General features: G+C 36.1%; 1 protein-coding gene across 1 annotated transcript in view; it reads right to left on the reverse strand.

Annotated features, from left to right (window-relative positions):
- Dscam4 (Down syndrome cell adhesion molecule 4) overlaps window positions 1–16,669 on the reverse strand; it is a 2,049,237-nt gene that overhangs the window by 1,305,251 nt on the left and 727,317 nt on the right. The window contains 1 exon segment of the mRNA XM_067787909.1: window positions 10,082–10,230. Coding sequence (XP_067644010.1) covers window positions 10,082–10,230 — 149 coding nt within the window.

Here is a 16,669-nt window from a genome sequence, read left to right on the forward strand (position 1 = left end):
GGTTGTCTTTAAAATGCGTTTGTACAATATGGGTATCAAACGAAAGGTGTTAATAAGTGTTTTAAAACGGAGTGGGCCTTAGTTCTATAGGTGGACGCCTTTTCGGAATATCGTTATAAAAGTGGACCAGGGTTGACTTTAGAATGCGTTTGTACAATATGGGTATCAAACGAAAGGTGTTAATAAGTGTTTTAAAAGGGAGTGGGCCTTAGTTCTATAGGTGGACGCCTTTTCGGAATATCGTTATAGAAGTGGACCAGGGTTGACTCTAGAATGCGTTTGTACAATATGGGTATCAAACGAAAGGTGTTAATAAGTGTTTTAAAAGGGAGTGGGCCTTAGTTCTATAGGTGGACGCCTTTTCGGAATATCGTTATAAAAGTGGACCAGGGTTGACTCTAGAATGCGTTTGTACAATATGGGTATCAAATGAAAGGTGTTAATGAGTATTTTAAAAGGGCGTGACCCTTAGTTCTATAGGTGGACGCCTTTTCGAGATATCGCCATAAAGGTGGACCAGGGGAACGCGCGTCACTCTAGCTCAACTTCGATCTGGGTATTGTAAATTTTGATGATATCATTGATATTATGTTCATTCTCTCGCTGCGTACGGTCGTGTTTTTATTCGCTCTCATATTTTCACGTATTCTTATATTTTCCTTTACTTTAAATTGCCAAAATGGATGAATTTTGTGGAAAGTGTAATAAACAATTTTCTAGAACTGGTGACAATAGTCTAGTGCCGTGTAATGGGTTCTGCAAGAGGATTTTCCACAGAGCCTGTAGTGAGGGTATATCGGACTATGAAGTAAAGCTAATCAAGGCTAACCCTCATTTGCTTTACTTGTGTGAAAAGTGTGTGAACATGCCGGACAAGCTATCTAATATTTTGAACGCTATTCTTGTGGCTCAAAAACAAGGTTTCGATATAATTTCTAATGCTGTGTCTAAAAAATTCGATGATTTAAAAAATCATATAATGGACTCTTTGAAGTCATCCAACAACAATTTAAATGTTGCTGAGTCATATGGTTGTCCGAAAGTCAGAAATAGTGCGCTATTTATTTCTGCTCTCCCCATGGCATCCAATAACAACAACTTAATACAAAGCAATCTAATGGATTTTCCCGCTACCCCGCTTGGCACGGAGTTCTCTAATTCCCCTATCGATAATCTGAGAGCTAATGCTTCATCACCTGCACCTACTACTACTCTTACATCTATACCTGCTGCTATTATTACTCAGCCGCAAACATCGAATATTCTCTCTACTAGTGCTACTACAAACACAACTTCTACTTCGCCTGCATCTACATCTACAACTACATCTAAAAACGCCTCATCTTCTAAAGTCTCTATTTCATCTAAAACTACATCTACATCTGGAAATACATCAACATCAATTAGTTCCAATTCTACATCTAAAAATAAATCTACTGCATCCACATCTAAATCAACTAAAGCTAACAATCATAAAAATAATTCAAATGTGCCTTCTGATAATTCCAATAAGTCTGATGCTCAAATGGTTGTCAACAATGTGACAAATACTAGTGCAGTGTCGCGCTCTGCTGACACTGTATCGTATGCAGATGCTGCAGCTAGCGCAGTTAATGCAAATGTGCCATCTGTTGATGTTTCTGACAGACAACGAAAGAGTGCATCAAAAGAAATTACGCAAAAATCGCGTGTTGTTAGTGGTAGCAATGACAATGCTGATTTGGATGTATTTGTGCGGTATAAATGGATTCATTTGTCCTCATTTAAGCCATCGGTCACTGAGGAGAGTATTGCTAAATACATCTCTGATCACTTTGGCATTGCTGCTTCTAATGTCGCTTGTTTTAAGTTAGTAAAGAGAGATGTCGACATTAACACTTTAGTGAGAGTCGCTTTTAAAGTTCGAGTGATTGAAAGTGAATATAGCAAACTTTTCAATGCTTCTCTTTGGCCCAGTAATGTTTACATTAAGCCCTTCCGTTTTTTTCGAAAAGATGTAGAAATTCCCGCGGAGTCATAGATTTGTCTGACACCTTTCATAATGGCCTCAACGTCTATTATCAGAATGTTAGGGGTCTAAGTACTAAACTAGTTGATCTTTTTCTCCGTAGTCATGAACTCTGTTATGACGTTTTGGTTTTTACTGAGACATGGTTGAAACCAACTGTGTTTAACTCTGAGATATTAGCTGATTCTTATGAGATCTTTAGGAATGACCGACGAAACAGAGTTGGTGGAGGCGTGTTAATCGCCGTACACACCAGGTTCTCTGCCGAGGAAGTGTACTTCGATGATTCTTCTGATGTTGAAATCCTCTGCGTGCGAGTTAAACTTTTATCTACTTATAAATATTTTGTTGCGTCTTATATTCCGCCCCAGTCAGATATTTCTATATACTTAAAACATTCTTCCCTATTGAAATTTATATTTGCTATGTCAAGGTCTGTTGATTCTGTCTTAGTGGCTGGCGACTTTAATCTGCCCTTTGTGTCTTGGAATTTTATTGACGGAATGCTAGTTCCCACTGCTTGTAATGTTGTATTCTACGAGTTTCTAAATGACCTTGCAGACATTGGTCTTTATCAACTTAACAGAATTCATAATAAATTTGGCAAATATCTTGATTTGATTTTTTCAGACGACACATCGAATTGTTCTGTTACTAGATGTCATCCAGTGGTATTGCCTGAGGATGTTTACCATCCAGCACTTTTAATTTACCTGGATTGTCTTAGCTTACCCGTGCGGTATACTACCGATCCGAATGCGTCTTCCCGCCGGTTTCTGTTTAGAAAGGCCAATTGGTCTTTACTAATCGACGAAGTCTCTAAAATAAAGTGGCCTGAGTACGACGGATATATTGAAGCGAGCTCCGTCCATTTCACCAACGTTTTACATGCGATATTCCTCAAATGTGTGCCTTTTTCCAAAACCTCCTCAGCATCTCCAGCTACTGCTTGGAGCTCTAGAGAACTTAATTATCTAAAAAACAAAAAAACACGCTTCTTCAAGCGTTTCAAATTATCTGGCTCTAATAGTGACTATGCTGCATACTCCATCTTGCGCCTTAAGTACAACAGGCTACAGATAAGATGCTATAAGAATTATCTGATGAAGATTAAGCATCGGATCTCTTCCAATCCAAAAACATTTTATTCCTTCGTCAACTCCAAAAGAAAAATTAAAGGGTTTCCTTCTGTAATGAAGTATAACGATCGGATTTCCAGTATTGATTCTGAGATTGCAAATATGTTTGCTGACTTTTTTAAATCTAATTACTCGACTATCCCTGACTCCCCTCCGGTGGATTATCAATACATGTTACCTTCGCTTAACTCAGTAGGTATCCCATATCTTCATACAGATGAGGTACTAAGGCATCTGGAAAGTCTGAAAATATCCTACTCCAGTGGACCTGATGAAATACCAACTGTTGTGCTCAGAATTTGCGCTCAATTTCTTTGTCAACCCCTTACCTGCTTATTTAATGCCTCTTTGAGGCAAGGGATATTCCCTAAGAAGTGGAAGGAGTCGTTTATAATACCACTTTATAAAAGTGGGAGTAGATCTTGTGTCACAAACTATAGAGGAATAGCCAAACTTTGTGCTATTCCAAAACTATTTGAATCAGTTGTCACAAATCAACTGGCTTTTGCAGTATCTTCGGCAGTGGACCTGTCTCAACATGGCTTTTGCAGGGGTAAGTCCATTGTGTCTAACTTGCTGGAGTTCATAACCCTCGTATCCAATAACTTAAGGACGAACTGCGAAGTTGATGTCATTTACACTGATTTCAGTAAGGCGTTTGACAAAGTTTCCCATTCCTTACTCCTACTAAAACTCGATCGATTGGGTTTTCCATCACGGCTTCTCTCTTGGGTCTCTTCGTACTTGGTAGGTAGAAAGCAAACCGTTGTGTTTAACAATTGTTTGTCTGAATTCATCAATGTATCTTCTGGAGTTCCACAGGGCAGTCACCTTGGTCCAGTGTTGTTTCTGCTCTTCATTAATGACCTCCCAAATGTTTTGAAGCGCTGCATACCGCTGATGTACGCTGACGACGTCAAACTGGTTATGCCCATTCGCTCACCTGAAGATAGGGCACTTCTTCAATTGGATCTGAATAATCTGGTTGAGTGGTGTGACGTGAACGTCATGTCACTAAATTTACCGAAGTGCACTTTTATGTGTTTTACGAGGAAATCTTTTAAAACCTATCAGTACATGATAGGCGATTATATCATTAAGCAAGTCACAAACTTTACTGATCTTGGCGTTATAATGGACCCTAAACTGGACTTCAAATTACATATCGAATCGTGTGTGAATAGGGCTAGAGGCACTTTGGCTTTCGTAAAAAGGTGGTCAAAGGAATTCAATGACCCCTATGTCACTAAAACTCTTTTTTTATCGTTAGTAAGACCTATATTGGAATATGCTTCCATTATCTGGAACCCGCGTTATCAGGTTCATAGCGACAAATTGGAATCGGTCCAGAAGCAGTTTTTGCTCTTTGCTTTAAATCATTTGCCCTGGGATCCATCAAGGAACATACCGCCCTATTGCAGTCGGTTAAAACTTTTACAGCTGCCTTCACTACAGAACCGTAGGGATATGCTTGGCGTTTTATTTATGGAAAAACTATTAAGGGGGATGATAAACAGTCCATTTCTGCTTGGCGAGGTGATGTTTAATGTCCCTTTTAGGCCCTCTCGGTATTTCCAACCGCTATATTTAAATACATGTAGATCGAATTTTCAAATGCATGAACCTCTTCGTTGTCTGTGTCAAGATTTCAATAATCACTGCAATAGTATTGATACTTGCGACACACTTTACAGTATAAAAAAATATATACTCACTGCCTTGAACTCATAACTGTTTCAAAATCACATGTTAAACTAAATCGGTTACCTGCTCCAGTTACTTTGGGCGGGTGGCTTGGAATCACGTCCTTTCCAACTTCCCACACATCGCAGCCCTACTCATTGTGTGTTAAATATACATCAGCTGCTCGAAATCACGTCCATTCCGACAGCACTAATAATCAATAGTTACTTTGGGCGGGTGGCTTGGAATCACGTCCTTTCCAACCTCCCACACATCACTGCCCTACTCATTGTGTGTTAATAAACATCAGCTGCTGGAAATCACGTCCATTCCGACAGCACTAATAATCAATAGTTACTTTGGGCGGGTGGCTTGGAATCACGTCCTTTCCAACCTCCCACACATCGCAGCCCTTCTATTGTGTGTTAAACATACATCAGCTGCTCGAAATCACGTCCATTCCGACAGCACTGATAATCAATTCCTTTGCTCGGCATCACAGTCCATCCCGACAACTGATTCAATAATATATGTATATACATATTTTATAATATAATTTTGCTCACTATGTATACTTGTTAATTTTACACTGTAATCCGCATTTATGTTCATTCATTAATTCATATTTAGTCTGATTGATTGTAAAATTTGTAGACTAACAAATAAATAAATAAATAAATAAATAAATAAATAAATAAATAAATATATTTGCTTCCTCAAATTCAAGCAAAATTTGCACATACATAGATATTCGTTTTACTAATGTATTAAAATCATATAATTATTAAATATGTATTTGAGTCTGCTTATAGTTGATATCTTCAGTCCATGATAAAAATATAGGAAGGTAAAACCGTTCTCTCTTCACGGCGGCCATAATAGTTTTTGATTTTTAAAATCTCTCTCAAGATCTTTGTGGAAATGCCAAACCAAAGGATACAAATAAAAATTTTTAGCATATTTGACTTTTACAAATGCCCGATAAAAATAAAAATAAATGTAACATAGATTGAAAATTCGGTATGAATTTTTTTTAGATCGGTTTTAAATTTTTTTTTTAATATGTACGATTTAACCAGGCATGTTCATAATTTGCTCATATCAGCATCTAGCTTACTTCCATCATTAGAGATGTTGCATGTCTTCGCAGTTGGACGATTCACCTAGTCCAACTGTGGGATATTAATTTGTGAAGTTTGAATTTTTCCCTCACCGACTTTGAAGGAAATCACAGACTCTGCGTTCGTGTTGCTATGGATCATACTACACCAAATCTCGTCATAGGGCTTATGCAGATGTCTTCTTATCTGCCTTGGAGGCGCAACTACATCAATCAGTTGTCTTTTGGGATGCCTCGGTGCTCAGACGTCTTAAGAAGATATTCCGTGGCAGTTCTAAGTGGGAAATTTGGCAGGCCTGCAGCTTTCTCTGTTGCAGCGATTTGAGGATTTTGATACATCTTTGTGCATTGTAGGCAATTTCGAATGGAAATTTCGGAGAGACTGTGTTGCAACGTCACAACCAAAAGTTGTTGGGGTTCCACAGTAGTAACTTTATGCCATCGAGGTGGCTGTCCAGTTATTGTATTATGTGTTATGTGCAAGGTCTACGTCGTGAACAATATGGCCGTATGTACATTAAATCAGTGCCAAGTACTGTTATCTGAAAAATTTGAAGAGACCAGGGATATAAATGTTTATTTTGCAGCATAGTTTTCTTTTGTTGATTCCAGTCTGCATTCGCAGAGCCATGAAGCTGCCGGACAAAACTAAGTTCCTCCTCTAAGCCTTTCAACCCGCTGGGGAATGAAGCCCCTCCGTTGTTGTCGTTCAGCAACGAAGGCAATGTTTCCTATATTTCAGGATGAGGGTGCCAGAGTTATAATGACTTTCCCACAAAAATGATTACACTCCAACGATTAAGAATTGGATGATTCTCATAAAAAAGTGGGTGGCGCCAAACGGGTGCAAGAACACCTCACTACGCCACTGCCGGTAACGAAATGTTTTTTCTCTATTCAACATAGATCCTAAACCTAATAATCAGGTAATTGTACTCAATGTATTGTCTTATTACAAAAAAGGTCATAATTAATAATACACTAAAATACTAACGATGTCGCGAGCGTACCATTTTAACATGCTAATAAATCAGAAAGGGTTAAGAAGTATTTTTTTTTTTTTTGATTGCAGAATCAATATATGCAATTTAAAATTTAGATATGGTAAGATAGTTTCAGTGAGTTTAGTGGGAAAATATGACAGTGTAGGTATGGCATGGAAATGAGTTCCATAGAATTTAGGAAATTTATAATGCCGCGACCTCTACGCTCTCCTTTCACCTTTCCTGTGCACTGTTACAACAACCACAACCACAACAACCTGGGCACTACTAATTGATTTTTCAAATTTTAATTGGCCTCGCTGTATTTCTTCTTCTTGAAGTCCTTTTTGTATATAATAATTCTATCATTTTTTGGCACTTTTGCTTAAAGTTACAAAAATTTTACACAAAGTGCTGGGACCGTAACAATGGAAACTTCCATATGTTCTATTTAATTTTAAAAAAGGTGAACTTAAACTTTTTTTACGAATTAAGCGGGGATAGCCCTAATTGCTTTTAAATGTATGAAAACATTTATTTGAAGCAATATTTTTATTTAATTTATTTAATAATTTGAGAAAAATTTAAACAAAGTGACATCTGGACTAACAAGGCGTTTCGATTATACCTTGTAAATCTCTTCAAAGCCTTTTCTCCCGGGAGTGGGATTTTAACCCGCACTTCTACGATAGTTGAAGTGTTACAAACGCATTCAGCCACGTTATACTTTAGTTGTTGTAAATTTATGACGAAGTCAGAATAGCAATAACCAGATTAAAAAACAACAAGGCCGTGGCGCTGATAGATTGCCTGCGGAGCGGTGCATGCCCGAAGATTGGAATCTAAGTGTTCTTCGCCCATTCCACATGAAAGGGGATCCTGTAAACTCTGCCAACTATGCGAAACAGCCTTCTTAATATCGCATATAAGGTCCCGTAAGGTCTATTGTGCGAAAGATTGAAGTCCACCGTATATCGGTTGATTTGACCTTATCAGTGCGGCTGGTAAATCTACCATCGACAAGATTTTCACAATGCGCCAAACAGTAGCTGCCTTTATGCCGCTATATCTGAATTTGGTTTCCCTAAAAAACTTATACGGTTGTGCAAAATGATGTTGAGAACAAAATCAATTCAGTCACAATTGGAAAGAGTTTCCCCGAACCCGAAATTAAACGAGGTTTCAGACAAGGTGAACCCAAATCATGCCATTTTTTTAATTTGATGCTGAAGAAAATTATACAAGCTGCAGAACCTGACCGCTCCGTAAGTTCTGCTTACTCCAAACTTGAAAAAGTAGCGGAAAAGATGGGTTTGATGGTGAAAGAGGACAAAACGAAGGCACCGAGAAAATAGTCAGCGCATTTGCGCGTTGGCAACCGCGCTACTGATGGCAGCCATAATTTCGAAATAGTAAAAGACTTCGTTTATTTAGGAACCAGCATTAACGCAAACAACATTAGCTCTGAAAGCCAGCGTAGAATAACTCTGCCAATAAATGCTACTTTGGACTAGGAAGGCAATTGAGGGGGTTAAACAAGACCCAATCATGTGAAAACGACTTGAAATCTCGAAGGACCATTTAAAGCAAATGTGCAGATTTCAAAGATATCAAATAGCCTATAGCTACAAGAAAAAAAAACAATTACGGCTCTATTCCGTAGGATCAAAAAAAAAATTTCAAAAACCATCCCAACATATGCTGGACTTTTAGGGGCGCACTTTTACAACTTTTTATTACGCCCCGGTCGAATATGCTGTACAGTATAGATATAGGTACCAAGTAAAGCTATATAACTTTACTAGATGTGCTATAACTTTGCTATCCAGTTTGAAAATGGTTCACAGCAATGTGATATGAAAATGTTAAAGCTTTGCTACTTCGCCAAAATAAAAATCAAATAACTGTTCGAAATACATATCTCGAAATATCAGACCCAATAAAATGTCTTTGCCTTTATAAACTAATTCCGTGAGCTTTTGCACATAGTAAATTATTAGCTATTTAACGGTTATCAATTATTTTATATTTACTGTTGCACCCTGAATGCATGTGGTTTTAAAATTTTTAAATGTAACGTGGCAGAGTTATCCCATTCGAGTGAAATTTTGCACATCTCATTTTTAGAACATACTTTTTCCGCACGGGAAAACTTAATATTTGCAGAAAAGTATATATAATGAACGGCTTATTGCCCCACATGACTACGATCTTTTCGATTGCAATGCAGAACCAACGCCTGTAACACCCCTTTCTCTATGGTCCACCTCCGTTGAAACTCCAAGTTTCCTCGGACTCCTATTAGAGGATATGGATGACAGTTTTGAGTATTCGCACCTTTTGGATGGGGCGAATCACTGCTGCAACAATAACAACAACCAATAATCGATCGCATTGGTTGGATCAGCTTTTTTATAGGGATATGGATATGGCAACCCACCAGGCTTTTATAAGTGTTCTGGCCTCTTTTACCTTTGGCCAAGTAACAGCAAGTTATATAATAAAATTACTAAATAATTTTTTTGTTATATCGGATTTGTAAGATCGCGGGTTCGAATCGAGCTCAAGGCCTAACAATAATTATTTTATCATTACTATTGTTATGATACATTTTTTCTTAAATGGAAAATTTTTTAAATTAGAATAGAAGAACTAAAAAATTTAAACAACTGCCAAAAGTCGTTGTATAGATCCATTTCGGGAACCGGTAAATTCAATAATGATAAAATAATTATTGTTAGGCCTTGAACTCGATTCGAACCCGCGATCTTAAAATTACTAGAGATAAAAAGGGACGAATACAGTTAGGAAAGGTTCACAGCATTGCCACATTCAATAAAAGGCACTGCTTGCAAGATTTCCAAGAAAATATATTTGGGCAATGCACAAGAGTGTCATATTCATGTAAAATTTCAAGATTTGATTAAAGCATAGCACAAACGACGAATAAGAGACCTTGTATTAGAAAAATCAAAACTTGTTTCACAAAATGAAACTCCTAAATTAATACATACAAACAAATTTTTTACTTCCCTATTTACATAACTCTGCAAACGGTATTTTAGTTTCTTATGTTGACCGAAAGTGGCGACTCGACCACTAATCTGTATTTTCAAGGCACAATAGTGCTCTCAAAGCTTCGACTTACCTCAACACGATTGTCACGTAGTATTGGTTTACCATCATGCAACCAATTTACATCATGTACAGGGTGTCCAGAAACAATGCATTGAAATTGTGCATCCTTGTCAACATCCACTGTTTGCACCTGAGGCTGTAAATGTGCTGTTAATGGCGCTGTAATCGGCAAAAAAAGTAGTTCAATACAAAGATCAGTTGGCGTGTTGGTACACTCTACACATATGCTATAACTATGAGTGATAACTCTATGAACTTTTCATGAAATGAAGCACAATATGCCTTTTAGACGCTACAAACATAGGGAACTATTACCTGTAACGGCAGCCTACTGTTTTGAACGCAATATAATATACATACCTCAACCAATTACAACTTCACCAACATATTAAGCCTCATCTAACGCTTAAACATGTTGCCAATGCCTGATACACAGCCGTATCAAACCCTACGTAGTTTTGAATGTTTACGTGACATAATTTTCCCCTGTGCACGTGTGAATGTTTGTATTGCTTGTCGATGTATTCGTGTATGCCTTGTTAACTTGTATCAGTAATGGCTTAAACAGATACAATACATCACCATCACTACGTAGGCTATTTCCCACTGGCAGCACACACAAGGAGTATAGTGAGACACATCACGACTGAAGTAAATACTTTTATTATTGATATTAAAGAAAAATTGCAAAGTTTACAAATGGCTATTGTTGCTGGGATATGTTTCTGAATTTACTTCTTCATCAGCTAGCTTCTCGGGAGCTGAGTATTGAACTCGAATCTCCAACATTCATACTTCATTCTGGTGTACAGGCCACCACTCAGGCATATGAATGCCCTGCTGCTCGCTTTGCAATTGATCTCTACGAATTGCCTTTTGTTGCTATTCCTTTTTTTATTCACTATTGAGGTGCATAACTCTGTATGTTGTTTCACCATGGCCAGAACATTCCCATATTAAATCCGTCAAACCAAGAGAACTGCTAGGGTTCGTCAAGGAAGTCGGCTTGAATGAGGTGGTGTGAAGGAGGTGAGGACACAATAAACCCACGGTCGCGGTGCAACCCTCAATAAGTTATTTATCTTTATAACGGAGAAGGAACGGGTTAGTCGTGATTGACTGTGTCAAAACAGGCCAAACTGTACTAGCACCGTCCTATGATGAGTGTTAATGGAGTTCAGAACGAGCTTTTAACGACAAGTAGAAAACATGTGCTAGGCTGCTGATGCCCTCGTGGCCAAGAGGTTTTGGCATCGGCATAGGTTTTCTGTCTGGGACTATTGATATGAACAAGTAAGGAAAGCTATGTTGTTAGTAATAAAACGAAACTTATGTATTTTAGCCATGTTGCCAAAGAACTACCTAGCTGTGATATTATATTTCATGCCGAAGGATGCCTTCGTTTTAACTTACAGTGCACTCAGAATGTTGCGATAAGTTCTTTCGATTGCAATATTCAATGCAGTGATAACTGTTTCAGAGTTGTTGAGAATTTAAAATATCTTGGTATAATAATTGACAATCGTGTGAATTGGTCTGCGCACTTCCATACTTTGAAACAATACTTTCTCTATACTACTAGGCAGTTCTATCATCTCAAACAGTGTTGCACTGTATCTACTTTAAAAACTGTTTACTACGGCATATTCCAATCTTAACTTCAATATGGTATCAGTTGCTAGGGTGGCGCCTCGGCAAATAAACTGCCACCAGTTGTAACGATTCAAGAGGGAATTATTAGACGTATCTGTATGCAAACTATAGATATCACTCTATTCCGCTTTTTAGGAGACTGGATATACTACCGTGCCGTTAATTGTATTTATATAAAGTCTTGAGTATTTTCTTTATTCGTTCAGGTTACTTCGAGAGCTTTCCCTCAGAAGTCTATAACGTACGTAGGAATATACTTCCAACTGTACAAAATCCGTATTCTACAACGTCACACTTTAGAAGCTTTTATATCTACACGTCGCGCAAATTCTTCAACTCCCTTCCTAACCCTGTACAGGTTATTAGAAATTTTAACTTCTTTCAAAAAACAGTCAAACTGTATCTGCTTGGACATAATCATTATGAAGTGGAAGGGGAAGTGAATTCATTTATTAGAGAATTATCTGAGCACCACTTCTGAGTGTAGATACCTTTTTGAATGAGTTTCTTTCATACAATTTTTTTTTGTGAATAAGACACCTGTTTCTTGAGAATTCATTATGGCTGTGCGTCACAGCAGCGAAGATTTTGTTGATTTAAGTGTACAGAAATTAACTCTTCATTCCGTGGTCATCTTTATGCAAAAAAAATTGAAATTATCTTGTAAAATGGTATAAATACATTGGATGAATACCATAGTATATATAAAAATAAAACAACAAATCCCACATAAATTATATGGGGTGTCACCTGCAAGTGACACTGGGAATTGTGTAAGCAGTTTTTCACACCTCTTCTCCAGTAAAATTTATGTATGTACTATTTTAAAATTATTTATTTATATACATGAAGAAATGAAGTTAAATAGAAAATTAGTTATATGCTCACTTATTGTGGAAAATGTACCAGCATTTTACGTATAGGCCGATATTACCACACATTTTTCGGGTAGGTTTATGACCCTCATGGAGTAAATATTTTAATCGAAACGATCACTTTCCCCATATAAGTACTAACTTCGCAAACTTATAATTGGAGGGTAAGAATAAACTGTCGCATATAGGGAGGATATTGCTGAATCTCAACAAATCTATTTCTTCTCATACTGGCAGCTCCAGCTCATTGTGGGTATCACTCTGTATTTCCCAATACATTCTCATATACTCTGGAGTGAAGTATTCCGTAAGAAGCAATATTTCAATGTATACTATTATTTCATTGGTTGTTACATTGATGTTATGTTTCTGTTATTGATATTAGAGAAATTGGTCATGGTTCTTCATATCTGCAATATATTTTACTATTTCCTCTGTATAAAGCATTTAAAAACACTCAACGACAGAAAGTTCCACTTGCGAATCATAAAAAACTTCTTCGGCACAATAAAAATTAGTCGAAAAATAATGCCCATTGTCACCCCCAGGTGACACGACATGCTTTGAACGTTCTACTGATCATGCTATCTATCTATATATATAATAAAATAATTAAGAAATTTTTTTTAGTTAAACGGTTTTATTGAAAACAATACTTACATGAGGTAATAATAATACCTTTTTAAATATAAACGAGCTCTAGGCCAAATATTTGTATATTCTTAATAAAACACAATACGTGAATTTTTGATATACAATTATATTATTTAATTTATCGATATTTCGACTTCAGTCTGAAGTCATCATCAGGACTAGGTACGAAAAGAAAAAAATACATACATATTAAAATCATAAAAATACACATTTGCACAAGCACAGAACTTACATTGTTGAATACAATATGTCGACTAGTGTAACAAAAATATAAGTTTAAGAACAGTGCAAAGCAAAACGTAAACTTATATTTTTGTTACACAATATAAGTTCTGTACTTGTGCAAATGTGTATTTTTATGATTTTAATATGTAAGTTTGTTCTTTTCGTACCTAGTCCTGATGATGAATTCAGACTGAAGTCGAAATATCGATAATTTAATAAATATTATTATTGTATATCAAAAATTCACGTATTGTGTTTTATTAAGAATATACAAATATTTGGTCTAGAGCTCGTTTATATTTAAAAAATTATAATTCAAAGGCCGTAAGCAAAAAAAATAAGTAATAATAATATAAAAGCTAGAAAATAATTAGGTAGTTCCCTTTTGAGGTTGATTGAAAACTATTCAAAAAATCTGTGTGTGGTGGCTTTTTATTAAAAATTATCATTTTTAGATAGGTTTTAAATGCAGTGGTATTGATATGTTCTCTCCACGAAAATTAACCAAGCTACCAGTTTGATCAACAACTCTAAGAACTAGAGTGCTTAATTGACGTGTATTAACCGGTAAATATATAACATTAACAGGTATTTCTGAGATTTTATATCCTGGACTAACTCTAAGCGAAAACTGATGAATTGTATACAGAGATAGTTCATTTATATATGATCCGTTGATGATATTACATTCAACAGATATCGTGTTTATTTTTGTTATATCCACTGGATTGTCGGAGTAATGAACAACCCCCGGCTTCAGTACCCTTTTACTGAAACCTAGTAATGGACCAATTTAGCATTCTTTATCAAAATTTACTTCTTCCTACAAGCTCATAATTTCAGTTCGATATGTATTGGGGTTAGCGCTTATATCAATATACCGTTGATTTGAAGGGTCATATATGTTAGTAATTGTCTCAACTATATCACCCATTTCATATGTTCCAAAAGGTATCTCAATAATACTATGTTCAAACAGAAAAATTAATTTAGGCAATATCAATTCAATTTTGTCTGTATGTATGATTTTTTTTTTTTTTTAATAATCGGCGATTGCCCATATTGCTTTTTTTTTTAAATGTATGAAAACATTTATTTGAAGCAATTTTTTAATTTTATAATTTATTTAATAATTTGGGAAAAATTTAAACAACGTGACATCAGGACGGACAAGGCGACAGCTGTTTCGATTATACCTTGTAAATCTCTTCAAAGCCTTTTCTCCCGGGAGTGGGAGTCGAACTCGCACCCCTACGATAGTTGAAATGGTTGTAAACGCATTCAGCTACGTCATGCCTATTGTGAAGTCTTTCCCAATTGCCTTCTTTTTGCATATTTTAATCTTTTACACATTGCATACTTCGTATGCAATTATGTGTTAAAGCTATGCTTGGTACGGCGGTTTTCAAAGAAACTTTGGTTTCTGTTGTTGTTTTCGTTCTATTTATAGAACTACAACGAATTAACCAATTTTGTCTGTATGTATGATTTTTTTTTAATAATCGGGGATTGCCCATATTGCTTTTTTTTTTTTTAAATGTATGAAAACATTTATTTGAAGCAATTTTTTAATTTTATAATTTATTTAATAATTTGGGAAAAATTTAAACAACGTGACATCAGGACGGACAAGGCGACAGCTGTTTCGATTATACCTTGTAAATCTCTTCAAAGCCTTTTCTCCCGGGAGTGGGAGTCGAACTCGCACCCCTACGATAGTTGAAATGGTTGTAAACGCATTCAGCTACGTCATGCCTGTTGTGAAGTCTTTCCCAATTGCCTTCTTTTTGCATATTTTAATCTTTTACACATTGCATACTTCGTATGCAATTATGTGTTAAAGCTATGCTTGGTACGGCGGTTTTCAAAGAAACTTTGGTTTCTGTTGTTGTTTTCGTTCTATTTATAGAACTACAACGAATTAACCAATTTTGTCTGTATGTATGATTTTTTTTTTTAATAATCGGGGATTGCCCATATTGCTTTTTTTTTTTAAATGTATGAAAACATTTATTTGAAGCAATTTTTTAATTTTATAATTTATTTAATAATTTGGGAAAAATTTAAACAACGTGACATCAGGACGGACAAGGCGACAGCTGTTTCGATTATACCTTGTAAATCTCTTCAAAGCCTTTTCTCCCGGGAGTGGGAGTCGAACTCGCACCCCTACGATAGTTGAAATGGTTGTAAACGCATTCAGCTACGTCATGCCTGTTGTGAAGTCTTTCCCAATTGCCTTCTTTTTGCATATTTTAATCTTTTACACATTGCATACTTCGTATGCAATTATGTGTTAAAGCTATGCTTGGTACGGCGGTTTTCAAAGAAACTTTGGTTTCTGTTGTTGTTTTCGTTCTATTTATAGAACTACAACGAATTAACCAATTTTGTCTGTATGTATGATTTTTTTTTTTTTTAATAATCGGGGATTGCCCATATTGCTTTTTTTTTTTTTTTTAAATGTATGAAAACATTTATTTGAAGCAATTTTTTAATTTTATAATTTATTTAATAATTTGGGAAAAATTTAAACAACGTGACATCAGGACGGACAAGGCGACAGCTGTTTCGATTATACCTTGTAAATCTCTTCAAAGCCTTTTCTCCCGGGAGTGGGAGTCGAACTCGCACCCCTACGATAGTTGAAATGGTTGTAAACGCATTCAGCTACGTCATGCCTGTTGTGAAGTCTTTCCCAATTGCCTTCTTTTTGCATATTTTAATCTTTTACACATTGCATACTTCGTATGCAATTATGTGTTAAAGCTATGCTTGGTACGGCGGTTTTCAAAGAAACTTTGGTTTCTGTTGTTGTTTTCGTTCTATTTATAGAACTACAACGAATTAACCAATTTTGTCTGTATGTATGATTTTTTTTTTAATAATCGGGGATTGCCCATATTGCTTTTTTTTTTTTTTTAAATGTATGAAAACATTTATTTGAAGCAATTTTTTAATTTTATAATTTATTTAATAATTTGGGAAAAATTTAAACAACGTGACATCAGGACGGACAAGGCGACAGCTGATTCGATTATACCTTGTAAATCTCTTCAAAGCCTTTTCTCCCGGGAGTGGGAGTCGAACTCGCACCCCTACGATAGTTGAAATGATTGTAAACGCATTCAGCTACGTCATGCCTGTTGTGAAGTCTTTCCCAATTGCCTTCTTTTTGCATATTTTAATCT

The sequence above is a fragment of the Eurosta solidaginis genome, chromosome 5 (assembly GCF_040869045.1).
Source record: "Eurosta solidaginis isolate ZX-2024a chromosome 5, ASM4086904v1, whole genome shotgun sequence".
NCBI classification, from domain to species: Eukaryota; Metazoa; Arthropoda; class Insecta; order Diptera; family Tephritidae; genus Eurosta; species Eurosta solidaginis.